The 13467-nt window shown below is 40.4% G+C and overlaps 1 protein-coding gene across 1 annotated transcript in view; it reads right to left on the bottom strand.

The window, feature by feature from the left end:
* The window catches only part of LOC111867753 (nose resistant to fluoxetine protein 6), a 39765-nt gene extending 37932 nt beyond the window's left edge, over positions 1-1833 (bottom strand). Inside the window, exon 1 of the mRNA XM_023857885.2 lies at positions 1479-1833. Coding sequence (XP_023713653.1) covers positions 1479-1770 — 292 coding nt within the window. The 5' untranslated portion in view covers positions 1771-1833. The remainder of the gene's footprint in view (positions 1-1478) is intronic.
* Between the last annotated feature and the right edge of the window lie 11634 nt (positions 1834-13467).

Raw genomic sequence — 13467 nt, 5'->3', positions numbered from 1 at the left:
CAATTTGTTATATTGTTAACGGACTGTTTAGTACAATAAGTAGTTTAAGTATAGTATAACGACCAGCCTTCGTCACGCTAATTGGTATGTCGCCCCTCGAGAAGCCAATGCTCTTTGTAAATGTCGTGGTATGTTAAGTTTATGATAACTTAAGCCTCGCCATAGCTCAAGCGGTTTGTCGCTGGCTTTCCACCGCGGAAGCCCGGGTTCGATCCCGGGGTCTTGTCAAGTGGGATTTGTGGTGGACAAAGTGGCGATGGGGCAGGTTTTCTCCGAGGACTTCGGTTTCCCTTGCCAATCTTCATCACACCAAATTCTCCATCATCATAATCACCCGGTGCAGGTACAATAGGCCAATCAGTGACCACCATGCCGAGTGGATCAAGCAGGAACCCCCCCCCACTAAGCGAAAAAGTAAATTGGCCCTCAGCCGGTTTCTTAAATTCACAAGTTAGCCATCTAGAAATATATCATGGTTATGAAATGCATGGTCTAAAATGTTTATATTTTATGAAATGTTTTATGTTAAACATGGTTTTCTTAACGAAAACGAAGGGAATTTTGGTACTATAATTTATTAACAGTTGAGAGAAAGTTTTACAAATGTCTTCACGCGCTCGTAACTAAGACACATTAAACATAGTGTAAATTTCGAAAATATGAACATGAAATTTTATCTTCTACACCGTTCATCAAATGACAGCGAATCGAAATTATAATATTTATTCGTATTTTGTAGTTAGTACTCCAACAGTGATTTGTAATCAAGATTCTAACTTTTGTAAATACACCGAAGTATGGTTTACGAAATTGTAGTTTTGAGGGTATATCAGTTTCATAGATGAAACATAAATACATAATTACAGAAATGTATATTGTCAAGAATTCAGATCAAGGTGATACAAAAAATTTGGATCTAACGTTGTAGAATAGTGATTAGAATTCTTTCTTCTTAAACATGTTATTCGTGGTTGAATATCGGCCTGGGGACCAATTTTATAACTCAGGCTTTCGTAATTTTCCTCATCCTCCCCAAGAGGATACCTAAAAAAGTTTGTTATTTCAGTTTATCAAGATAATCAAGAAGAGGATTTATTTACAGATCTTAACTATGAGACACAGAGATATTGGGTTTCTGGACTTTATCCATCGTCCTGGTTTTTAAGATAACTGAGAAAAACACGACGTTTCGGAAACTGGATCTGTTTCCGTCCTCAGGTGAGGGAAAGCACCTGTTCTGTTGGATCCATTAGAAAGAGCTAGCCTCAATCACTGGGTACAGTTTCCGAAACGTCGTGTTTTTCTTAGTTATCTTAAACCAGGACGATGGATAAAGTCCGAAAACCCAGTATCTCTGTGTGTTATACACCATCGTCAGAATCCTATAGTAACTACTTAACTATGAGCTTTCTAATATTATTAAATTATCCCAGCATATAAAATAATTTAGTCATATTTTAAAAATGTGGCCTACTTACTCTGTACAGCCCATAAGGTGAAATTACGTAGCTCTTGCAGAAAGAGCTGGCTTTGGTTTCTGCAGCGCGGGCTCCGGAAGTTATCGGACGCAGCGACAGATATTGGAAGCAGAGGCGGCGCCGCAAACCAGTCCTGCAGAACGGCATAATTCCGGCGATCTGCCTTGTTGCCCACGTCATTCACACCTTCAGTGATCTTCGTTTCCGTGTGAGAAGATTCTGTCACATTGTACAAATTTGCCGAACTTAATGCAAGGAAGAAGAAGAGTAGGGCAGGTATCCAGCAGCGCATGACGAAGGAGAACCCTTGAGGTGCGTGTGTATACTGTTGCGGTGGGTTGCGATGTGACTAGTGTCCTCACTGGCTGGAAAGTGCTATTGATACGAGAAACAAGGTTGACGTCATTATTACCAAAAGGAGGGGGAGACAAACTTGCAGTATCTGTTAATCTCCGTTCCTAAACCAATCACACTACAGATAGTTGATCATATACTTACAGGAGATGTATGTCAATTTCATCATGATCTTAATATTGCCATGTTTAAAAGACGTCAAAATCCGCACCTTAAATAATAATTTTCTTCCTCTTCTATTCCTTTCTTCTTTCCTTTGATGTTTTCTTTTGTCTTGTTTGTTTCGCTTTCTTATTTGCCTTATTGTACTAAGCTCACTACTCGTGGTAACTGTCAGAATTCTTTCCGGAGGAGAGGGTGGAGCCAGTCATCATATCTACCGTATATCATTCGGGATAATTTTATTTTTACGTTAATATTTTTCATACTTTATTTTCTCTTTCAAGTCATTTTTTTCCAAAAAAATTCAGTGAGTGAAAATATTTTGCGGGCTCCAATGCCACTACCTCAGTTTGTTACGAAAAATGCAATTTCCATCTCCGCTAATGACTCTAATTTGACTCTCTGCTGTGACGTCATTACTTTCTGGGACCGGAAAATGATATATAGCTTCAAGTGCGCCAAGACCTCTGCATCCCACATTCACCACAGAACTCTTGCAGGCCTACTTGGTTTGTACCGGACCGGAAGTTGTATGCAACCTGAATTTGTCATAGATATATTGCCGGCGTATAATTTAACGAAAATTTGGTTTCTTGACGAAGGTTCACAGCATTGAATAAGACTGGCAGATTGCGAATGGTAAGGAGACGGAGATTTAAGTGGAAACGATCATCACGTATTGAAGACAAAACAATGGCAATCTACTGGAGAGACTGAGGAAAACCATAATATTCTCAGTCACAACAGCTGATAACGGTTCGAGATTCGAGCTGCATACCTACTGAAAAGAATTTTATATTAGCCTGCTCAGTGAAGACTTTTGGTCCCATGGATTTGAACTGAATTACCAAAATTCTGAACAGTAATATCCCAACAGCTGAATGACCTGAATTTGTGCAGTGTTGTTAAATAACAAACGAATCTACAATTTTCAGTCATTTTCTCCTGTTATGTAATTTTGCTGTTATTCTTCATTTTATACGGCTCTGTCGTCTAGTGGTCAGAGTTCCTGGCTACAGGTCCAGAGGTCTCGGGTTCGATTCCCAGCGCTACCCCGTTTTTGTGAGAAGTATTGAATCTGGAACGTGGTCCACTCAGCCTCATGAGGATAATTGAGGAGATACTTGAATGGGAAAGCAGTAGCTCCGGTCTAGAAAACCGAGAGTAACGGCCGTGGGGATCCGTTGCACTGACCACGCGACACCCTCTATCCACAAAGTTTGTACTAACTTCGCTGACAAGCGGCCGTCGCTCGATCTGTATAGTTCGCTTGCGGACTACAGGCCAAGGATTTTTGCTTGTTTGTTATATTCTTTCTCCTCTTTCGTCACTTTGTTCTTTTTACTCGATCGCATAACCTTCAGAGTCACACACTGAATCATACTTCGAAATTGACCGTCTTTTGGAATATGCTATCCTGCAGCCTGGTAGACACCTACAGATGTTTCCGAGGAAGTTACCATCTCTGTCTCAGGAAAGAAGAGAACTCACCTGGCAAAAGACAGGTACGAATATAGGGAGATGGAACACCAGGAACAGGGCTGAACAAGCCAGGATGGGTAAGGAGAATGACAAAAGCGTATATTGACTATAAAATGGCCGACTTTCAAGGATAGAGTGGTTGTAAGAAGTGGTGACTGTGAATGAATCAGTGGGAAACATAAGGAAGTCAGGGGAAACAGAGGACTTCGTCAGGAACAGCCAGACTACACGGCGTTACAACCCAGATCAAAGCAATATTTACAGACACCACCGTGGGAATAATAATTAACGAATTCTCGATGCAATTGTAGCTTCGACTATGATAGGAAGATACTCCTGAATAAAGAGTTGTGCGTATTTGGAAGGAAGTGGCTGTGGTCTGTTTCAGAGTATGTTCTTAGGAAGACTGAGGAAATTAAGAAGAGAGTCAGTCAGCATAGTCCATCTCCTGATCAAGAACTGAGCTCTGGATCTCTGGAACTCCTAACAGAAGTATTAACCACTCTGCAACGGCACCAGATCTAATTGTACCCAAAGAAATAATGAGATATCCAAATAAAGTAAAGAAACATGAGCCATAGTTTTCATGTTTGAGGCCGCAGGCAAGTTACTTTAAATTTTCATGAGAAATCTTTTGTGGGATTAACGAGCAATATTTTATTCATCCCATCATTAAACACCAGCCTTACTGAGTGTACAGTGTACAGCTTTTGGTATATTGGAGGCGACCTTCAAATGATATCCTACATTGTATCTACAGTTTAAAGTTGATTTTTGTGCTCTTTCAAAGGAGCCATGTATACATATGTGGATTATTGAGTTTCTCGATGACGTAACTGAAACTCATCTTACCACTCTCACCTGAACCGGAACTGGTCTGCGTAACACTTCTTGTTCCGCATAAGCAGTGGCCACCTCGCTCTGCATATAGAAACTACACTTGAGTAACTAAGGAAGAAGTATTTTGGTATAATCAAGTCACCTGGAAATAAATCTGTTTTCTTAAGATCAGAGGATTTATGAGGATTAACAAATCAATAGGAGCTGTTAAATATTCTTATGCACTCACTAGAAGAAAAGTGTTAAATTATAGGCAGAAGAAATAGATGAATATTAGAAGACATTGAAGATGAAATGATTCAAATGAATTTAATGAACAGAATTATTTCCGTTATGATATTGTAACATGTATAACCCTTGATAGGAAACAGCTAGGTAAATACATTCCAGTGAAGAAAATTTCTTCGCCAACAATAGGCAAAGGATTTTCCATTGCTAGGCAACGAGCAGTAAACAAGTTTCGTCAAAATTAGAGGCTGTGTTTCCTGTGTTGTTCCCCCCGCGGCTATATAGCGAGAGTCAAGGACACGAAGCACTCACGAAAAAGAGTCCAGTAGAGTTCAGCAGTTGAGAGTACAGGGAAGAGAATGTAGCGTGTCCTTAGTGAATTGTGAGGAGTTTTAAGTGAAAGTGACAAAGTCCTGAGTTCTGAGTTCTCGGTGGAAGATAGCCAGGGAAAATTCGTCATATGAAGACTTAGTGTGTGATTCTTTTCCTTGGCACTAGAGCCCCAGTGGGCCTAGGCCTACCTCCATGAACTTCTCCGTTCACTTCGGCTTTTCTAGATCTTACACATTCGGTAGGATTCCTTGGGCGGGTGATCAGCTCGTCGCGAGGCCTCTACATGTACACAAACACAGAAAAACGCACACACACACAAACTAAACATCCATGCCCTGAGTGGGATTCGAACCCACGATCCCGGTTTCCAAGCGAGCGAAGACAGTACATGCCTTAGACCGCTGGGCTACCGTGACCGGCAGTGTGTGATTAGAAGACTTTATTTACATGTAATATTTGTAGTGTTTCGAAGTGCTAGTTCCTGTGTTTTAATTGCATTACCGGGAGAGGAATAGTGTGTGTGTGTGTGTGTGTGTGTGTGTGTGTGTGTGTGTAAAAGTGAATTTTGAATAGTATAAATCAGCGAAAGCGCTGTAGCAAATGTGATTAGGAGAGACTGTAACCAAAGTGCTAATAAATCCGAACTAGAACCCGTAATTTTCGTCCCGCGTACCGCCCTACTCATGACAATATGCTTACTTATGCTTACCTTGAAGAGTTCCATCTGTTATGATATAATATAATGTGGCCTTTTAAACAGATTACACAGTGTTACACCACAGAAAACAGAAAGCTTCATGACCACTGCTGTGAAAAACTCAAATGCTATTCATTCATTCATTAATTCATTCATTAATTCATTCATCAGTAATCTGTCAAGACGACAGGTACACAATCTCTTCCAAAACAGTTCCTCCACTTAATGCGATCTAGAGCTTTCTCCTTCAAATTAGAATATCCTCTTCTGTCCCCAAGGTCATCCAGCATCTTCTTCCGTCTTCTTCCTCGTCTTCTGGTCACTTCTATCCGCCCCTCTATCTTTCCTTCAATAACTTCATTTAGAAAGCAGTTACTGCGTAAGATATGACCAATCCAATTAGCCATATAACTAAATTTATTTTTTCAAATGCTTGTTCATTTTGAACTTAGTTTATTACTTCCTTCATTATTCGAGAGGTTGGGGGCACGGATGAAGGACAAAACCGAGATGTCGAAAGGACAAAACAGATCTACAACCTAACATTGAAGGAAATAATTAGTTATATAAAAATAGTCATGTATTTTGGAATGTGAGGCCCCGTAGCTTGATAGATTTTAACTGAATTTTTAAGAAACACGGTGCCTCCACCTTCAGGGTGGAAGAGTAATCCAATCATGAAAAATGGGGCTCCCAGGGGTGAGGTCTTATGCGGTCCAAGAGAAGTGACGAAAATAATGAAGGAATATAGTGCTCTACCCTTGTTACGGTAAATATGCATAGTCTATACGGGGTAACTTCCTATAAGACAGCAATCCTCACAATCACAGCCGTTAAAATCTGAAATCCCAGAAAATAGGTTTTAGTTCTTTACTGTTTTATTCCTTCATAAATATCTTCGTATAGTGGAGCCTTTCTTGAAAACTTAGGGTAACTCAGCTTCAAGGAGTTTCGAAACAGTGCACTGAAATAATATCATTATCTCATCCTATCATTATCTTCGGTTCTGTCTACATCCACTCATCTGTAGTGCTACTGGTAAATGCAGCGATCTGTTTGCGTTCATGCGTCATGTAGCGTAAAAAGAGAGGTGGTTCTCTCTATGAATTGGGAGGGATGTGGAATGAAATGATCCTACCCCATGGGAAAGTCCTACTATCCCAGCATTTACCTGCAGTAGTTGAGGAAAATCAGGAAAACGTCGGTCAATGTAACGAAGTTTCAGAGCCGGGTACTTGAATTGAACACTTACGAAGACCCATAATCACTCAAACACGACTTGAGATTTAGTGATTTATATGGATCAGTAAATTAGGAGCGTTGCTTCCTGTTCCTGACGTCCAGTTTTGCCGCAGTCTGAGCGACCGAGTGACGTAACCCAGTGCAGCAATAGTGTCTCAAGCTGAACTCTTTTTCGGGATTGATGGCACGCGGTGGCAAGTGACGGCGACGGATAGAAGCCTACGTTTCCCTAATTTCGGAGTCCACCTTGTTTCGTGCCAGTTTGTGTCTCGAGATATGTGTGCTGCAGACAGGTGGGAATGGTGTACCGTATACCTAATGGACAATCAGTAATTTTGGGGGTTTACAAGTTACCGATCTGCGTGTGTTGTAATGTGACCTAACATTGTCTTTTGTGGTTTACTTGACGCATTTAGAATCTGTACCATCTAGTGACGAATCATAAGATGATTAAGGCATGACAAGTTGGAAAGCATTTGGAGTTAAGCATTCGTGTGCTAATAGCGATACTATCCCTGTATTTGCGTGGAGAGGCAGAATAAAACCTCGAATAAGTCAGGAAAGCTCGTGTTCTAGCCAAGATTCAAACCCAGCATCTCCCGAATACAAGCTCAGAGAGTTACCGCTATAATAATATGTCGGAGTGCTTTATTTTTATTTAGAGATTTTGATGACGCTGCCACAATTATTATTATTATTATTATTGCTAGCTTTGTAATTGGTCTCTGTGCTGTTAAGTTTGCACGTAAATAAACATGAATTGAATTAAATTGAATTTAATTTTTATAATTATTATTATTATCATCATCATCATCATCATTTGTATTTTGATTGTTAGTTATTTCTGTGTCCTTCTACGTACAAGGTGCGACAATTTAATTCCCGGAATGACCCTGTGAAAGCAAAATTTACTTACCTGTGCACTAGCGGCTTCTGTCGCCTTGGAAATTCTCTCCTTGTGAAGCTATGTACTTCGTGAGACGATGGTGCCATTGCCGGAAACAACCTTGAAAATCGTTTTCCGGAGCACATCGCAGTAACATTGTCACGTTGTGCTGGATGTCAGGAATGTCAGAAAATCGTTGTCCCTTGAGGATTTTTTTTTTCAATTTTGGAAAAAGCAATAATCTCTGGGGACTAAGTCAAGTGAATAAGGTGGATGGTCCATGTTTGTAATGGATTTCTTACCTAGGAACTCGCAAATTCTTAACACATCATATGCAGGGGCTTTTTCAAAGTGGAAAATCCACTTTTCAGGCAAGAGTTCGGGTCTTTTCCTCCAAACAGAGTCCCGTAACCTTGTCAGCACTTCTATATGACATTGTTGATTGGCCGTTTGTCTTTATGCAATAAATTTATAGTGAACTATCCCCTTGTGATCGAAGAAACACACAAGCATGGTCTTGAACTGCTAGCGAGACATATGTGCTTTTTTCGACCGAAGGTGAATTCTGTGCTTTCCACACCATCCTCTGACGTTTAGTTTCCGGGTCGTACTGAAAACACCACGTTCCATCACCGGTAATGGCCCTATCAGACATCTCTGCATTGCGTAAAACATTAAGTGAAAAGTGAAGCCGACGTTTTTTCTCGTCATGTGTCACTATTCGAAGCACAATTTTTACGGAATATTTTATCATTCCCAAATCCTACGTAATAATCTGTCACACTATTTCTCTGTTCATATTTAATTCTTCTGCTATTAGTCTCACACCTAACCTTCGATCTGAGAGCACCAAGGTTCTTACTCTGTCCACATTTGCAGTTGTCCTTTGCGTTTTTGGCTGCCCACTTCTTGGGTCATCTTGCACATCTTCTTGCCCTTCCTTGAACCGCGTGTGCCATTCAAAAACATTCGATTTCTTCATAGCTTATGCACCATAAGCCACTGTTAATAGGGCTAACGTTTCACTGCCACTTTTACCAATCTTCACACAAAACTCGATGTTTATCCGCTGCTCCAGATTCGTGTCACTCATTTTCCTGCTAACAGAAAACCACGGACACGTGCTGCTGCCTCTGCTGCTTGCGAACGAACGGCTACTTTGGTCTGTGGCTCATGTAAACGCAAGTTGTTGAGTCTGTACGTATATAAACGAAAATTGAGTTGAATTATTATTATTATTCTTTCTAAATATTTATACTTTAATTTCTCAATTCCAGTAACAACGTAGATTTGTGTTAATGAAATTATTATTATTATTATTATTATTATTATTATTATTACTGTTATTATTTTTATTACGTCTTTTGTTTATTTACTTTTGTATACGTATTTGTATACGTTTTTCCTCCAGTGCTTACCTGTAATTTGTCTTTGACTTTATGTTGTGATTGTCCATAATGTAATTACTTGTATCTACGCTGTGCTGTGTCTGTAAATGGCATTGTAGATGTTAACTCGGCATATAAATAATAAAGAATTGAATTATTATGGCTCTACAGCCCTTTGTTCCGCCTTTGTCACTTATCCAGTTTCTTCATCCTTTACACAGTCGGTGCGGCTCCTTGGACGGGGGATCAGCCTGTCGCAATGCCTCTATCTACACACAGAACAACACAAACACTGAATAAACGCACTCAATGCAGACATCTATGCCTCGACCGGCATTCGAACCCGTGATCGCAGAATTCGACCGAACGAAGACGGTTCATGCTTTAGACCGCCCAGCCACTGCTGTCGGCTGCCAAAAGTGTAGAAAGTGTAATAGCGTTTTACGTGATATTGCAGGACGGTTATGAATGCAATGTTTTTGATAAGGGGTTGTTCGCTCCGCATACCAATATATGTGTGGAGAGACAAAAGGGAAATAATAAAAGTAATACAATCATCCAGTCTGAATTGATAAGGGCAATGTGCTCATGCTAGGAACGTAAAACAAAACTGCTTCAAATATGGAGATCAAAGTTTAAGGAAATAGACTTCTACCCTTTCAACCAAATTATATTTCGTGTGTACTAGTCATCGTATTTTTTGCATGATAAAGTTTACATTTTTATCAGGACTGAATATCATACAAATATTTTAGCTAAGACACAGATATTTCATTGCGGCAGACTTTTTAAAAATGTCTTAAAATGTGCCATCTGAATTAAGTCATATTAATGTAATTGAAATACAAAGTGCGCCCAGGAAGTGTTGACTTAGCATAAAGAGCTACGGATGCGCTGAAAGAGCATCTCATGTTTATGCATGCATTGGAATTTGTGTAACGGAGCGTTCTCCATCAAGTTTAGTCACGAACAGGGCCAAGCAAAGTGAATGAGGCCCTCAAACTCTACCGGTCTGACATTACACAACAGATGTAATACTTTACAATTCTCATTACTATGTAAGGTAAAATGCCGGTCACTGTAGCCGAGCGGTCGAAGGCATGCACTGTCTTCGCTCGCTCGGAAGCCGGGATCGTGGGTTCGAATCCCACTCAGGGCATGGATGTTTAGTTTGTGTGTGTGCTTTTTTCTGTGTTTCTGTGTTTCTGTACAGGTAGAGGCCTTGCGATGAGCTGATCACCCGCCCAAGGAGTCCTACCGTATGTCTAAGATCTAGTAAACCGAAGTGAAACGGAGAGTTTCATGGAGGTAGGCCTAGGCCCAAATGAAGGCTGTAGCGCCAATGAAAAATAAAGTAAGGCAAAATGCAAACTGTTTCTATGCTTAATTAATTAAGCGCTAAGCCATGAAGGCGTATGGGGTAGTGGATGTATAGATTCACGTCTTCTTGACCTGGAAACTAGTTAAAGGTGAGTGGTTAGCTTCAAGTCCCGGCCGCTTTACTGTCGGGAAGGAGTCCTCGGTGCCCATTGGATAGGAGGCTGGGCATTACTATGTAGCTTTTCTAACTTATTGTCACGTTTGAGTAGTGGCGTGACTAATAATTGTGGATTTTAGATATGATTGGGTTTATTACAATTACACTTGATTATAACAGTTCACATATTGAACTTCTTCTTGATAATGAATCTCTCAATGTTGTCTGGATCTTGAACTGGTCTCTAACCTGTAGTCTTCTCTCTCGCTGAACGAACCTCATGCGGACCGAATATAGAATACCCAGTTGGACAGTTGATTTCTTTGTTATTCCCTGTTGCCATGAAACGTGTGTTAATTCGTTGCTGCCGGAAGAATGTTCACCTAGCCGTTGTCTAGAAACAGGCGTCTCTCTTGTGCTTCTCTGACTGTGAAATTCCGGCTTTCACGCGTCATATCACATTATTTACATTCAGTATGCTTATAAATACTATTCTGTTATCTAGTATTAAAGCCAAAGGGACTTCATAGTTACCCACTATCACACTGAGAAATCACACATTTTTTTCAGAACTTTATAGTTGTATTATATGGATCTGGTGCATGTTTTCTTGCTTTGAGAGATGAACATAGATCATAGATCACTTGTGATCGAAAAAGTGCTCAGGAAAGTATGTGGCTCTGAAAATCTTGAAGAATTTTGAAAGTTTAGGACATCACATGACGAAGAACTCCGTCTTTTATACAAGTTAACTACTGTTCCTATAACAGTGAAATATAGCAGACTATGATAAGTTGCGCAATATGACTAGATTGAGAGAGAGAAGGAACGTATATTTCTCTGGAATTCCGGTGGGGAAACTTTTTGAAATAACACTATTTCGAAGAGCAAGAAGTAAGTAAGAGGCTATTGATTTATCTTCGATAGATAGTTTGTGAGAATGCGAGGTGGATGAAACTAGTCTAAAATTTTGCCTAGTGACGGATTTTATTAAAACGTTGGCGAAACTTCGGGTTCTTTTGCCATAGGTCTAGATAGTTCAAGCACGAGGAACATACTTGTATAGGCAATTTAAGTTTACAGAAATCTTTGCGCAGTCACGTGTTTCAGCGAAATAGAAACAAGGAAGAAACTCAGATAGACTTGAAAGGATTCTGACGATGGTGTATACTGTACTTCTTTTGGCTTATTTTGGACTTCATCCATCGTCTGGTATGAAAAGACAAAACTGGGCACAGAAGAAACTATTCCTCAGTATCTTCAAATTGGTGGCTGTACTAATCTTCCTAGATATGGCAAAGTGCTTACAAAATTCTTACGAATTTCCCGATCAATATAAAATAATATGGCCATGCTTCTGTCTGCGAACCTTTTTACCGAATTCATTTCATGTGTACTTACGTGGGCTATGCACGTAAAATAAAACTAATAGTGTACTTTTTGCTTAATAAACTGCCACGGTATGAGTGGCTGTATAGAGCCACGCATTATTAAACTTGATAGTAGATGAATGCGAATAATCATATTCATTTTCCAGCCACTTTTTTCCCGGGACAGTATCTTCCAGTACCAGTTTGTACACCCCTGCTCTAGACAAAGGAATAAAATGTGAATGATGGAAATGTGAGCCATTACTTCCTCTGGCAGTGGGATAAACATGCGTATTATGCATTTATTGTGGGCTGAAACATAGACACGAGCCGGTCTTTCAGTCGGGTAACTCACTTCATTGTTCTGCTTCAGAATTTACTGTGAACAAGGCAGAACCAACTTAATTGTAGGAGGCCTGATAAAATAACTTTCTAAGCCGCACCATGACTTCTCAGATCATCGCTCCGGTGCCAATGAATCGCTTCCTGCCAGGTTACATAAACTGAAACCTATTCTGCATTGTACTACCTTTGGCTTGTTTTGGACTTCATTCGTCGTCTGGTATGTAAAAGACCACAACATTTCGGAGACTGGACCTGTCTCCGACTTCAGGTGGGTAGGGAAGGATAAACTTACTCAGTTGGGCCCGTTAGAAAGAGCTAGTCTCAATCACTGGTCCGAAACGTCGTGGTCTTTTGTCTTTTACATACCAGACGATGAATGAAGTCCAAAACAAACCAAAAGAAGTACAGTATACACCATTGTCAGAATCCTTTCAAGTCTATCTATTCTGCATTACCATATGTTTCCGTAATGATTGGACAGTGACGGCCTACAGGTACAGACACACCTACCTGTATATCTGTTCTTTATCTGTCAGGTTTTGCAGATCTTCAATTGAAATTCCGACGGGCATTCTACTCTTAGCAATAAAATAGAACAAAAATGGTAGTGGTTGTAACAGCAACAGCAGTAACAGGCCGTGGACTCACATAGGGTTGTGAGACATCGAGTCTCCCATATTTTATAGATGATCGGCTCACAGATGGCAGTAAGGTTGTCACCCTTGCGCTCCGGCAGCCATCGAGTCTCCCATATTTTATAGATGATCGGCTCACAGATGGCAGTAAGGTTGTCACCCTTGCGCTCCGGCAGCCATTTACCCCCAGGAAGAATCCTGGTACTCGTTTCTGTTAGAAACTGAGTCGACCCCAGGCCCATAGTGCGGCTGGAAGAATTAGATAAACTGAAAAATCCAATGACTTCATCGGGAATCGAATCCGCGACTTTCCGGCTTTGTAGCATAGTGGTAGTAGTAGTAGTAGTAGTAGTATGCATGTATTTAAAACAACGTTAAAATTTACCGTCTGCTTAACTAAGCGACAATTCATGAAAACGTACACATCAGTCAGAATTTGTTTCAAGTATCTTATGTTTTTTTTTCCTTGGCACTACAGCCCCAGTGGGCCTAGGCCTACCTTCATGAACTCCGTTCACTTCGGTTTTTCTAGATCTTACACATTCGGTAG

The sequence above is a fragment of the Cryptotermes secundus genome, unplaced genomic scaffold (assembly GCF_002891405.2).
Source record: "Cryptotermes secundus unplaced genomic scaffold, Csec_1.0 scaffold116, whole genome shotgun sequence".
Lineage (NCBI taxonomy): Eukaryota > Metazoa > Arthropoda > Insecta > Blattodea > Kalotermitidae > Cryptotermes > Cryptotermes secundus.
The sequence above is the reverse complement of the archived record's forward strand: the minus strand, read 5'-3'. Positions and strand labels throughout refer to the sequence as shown.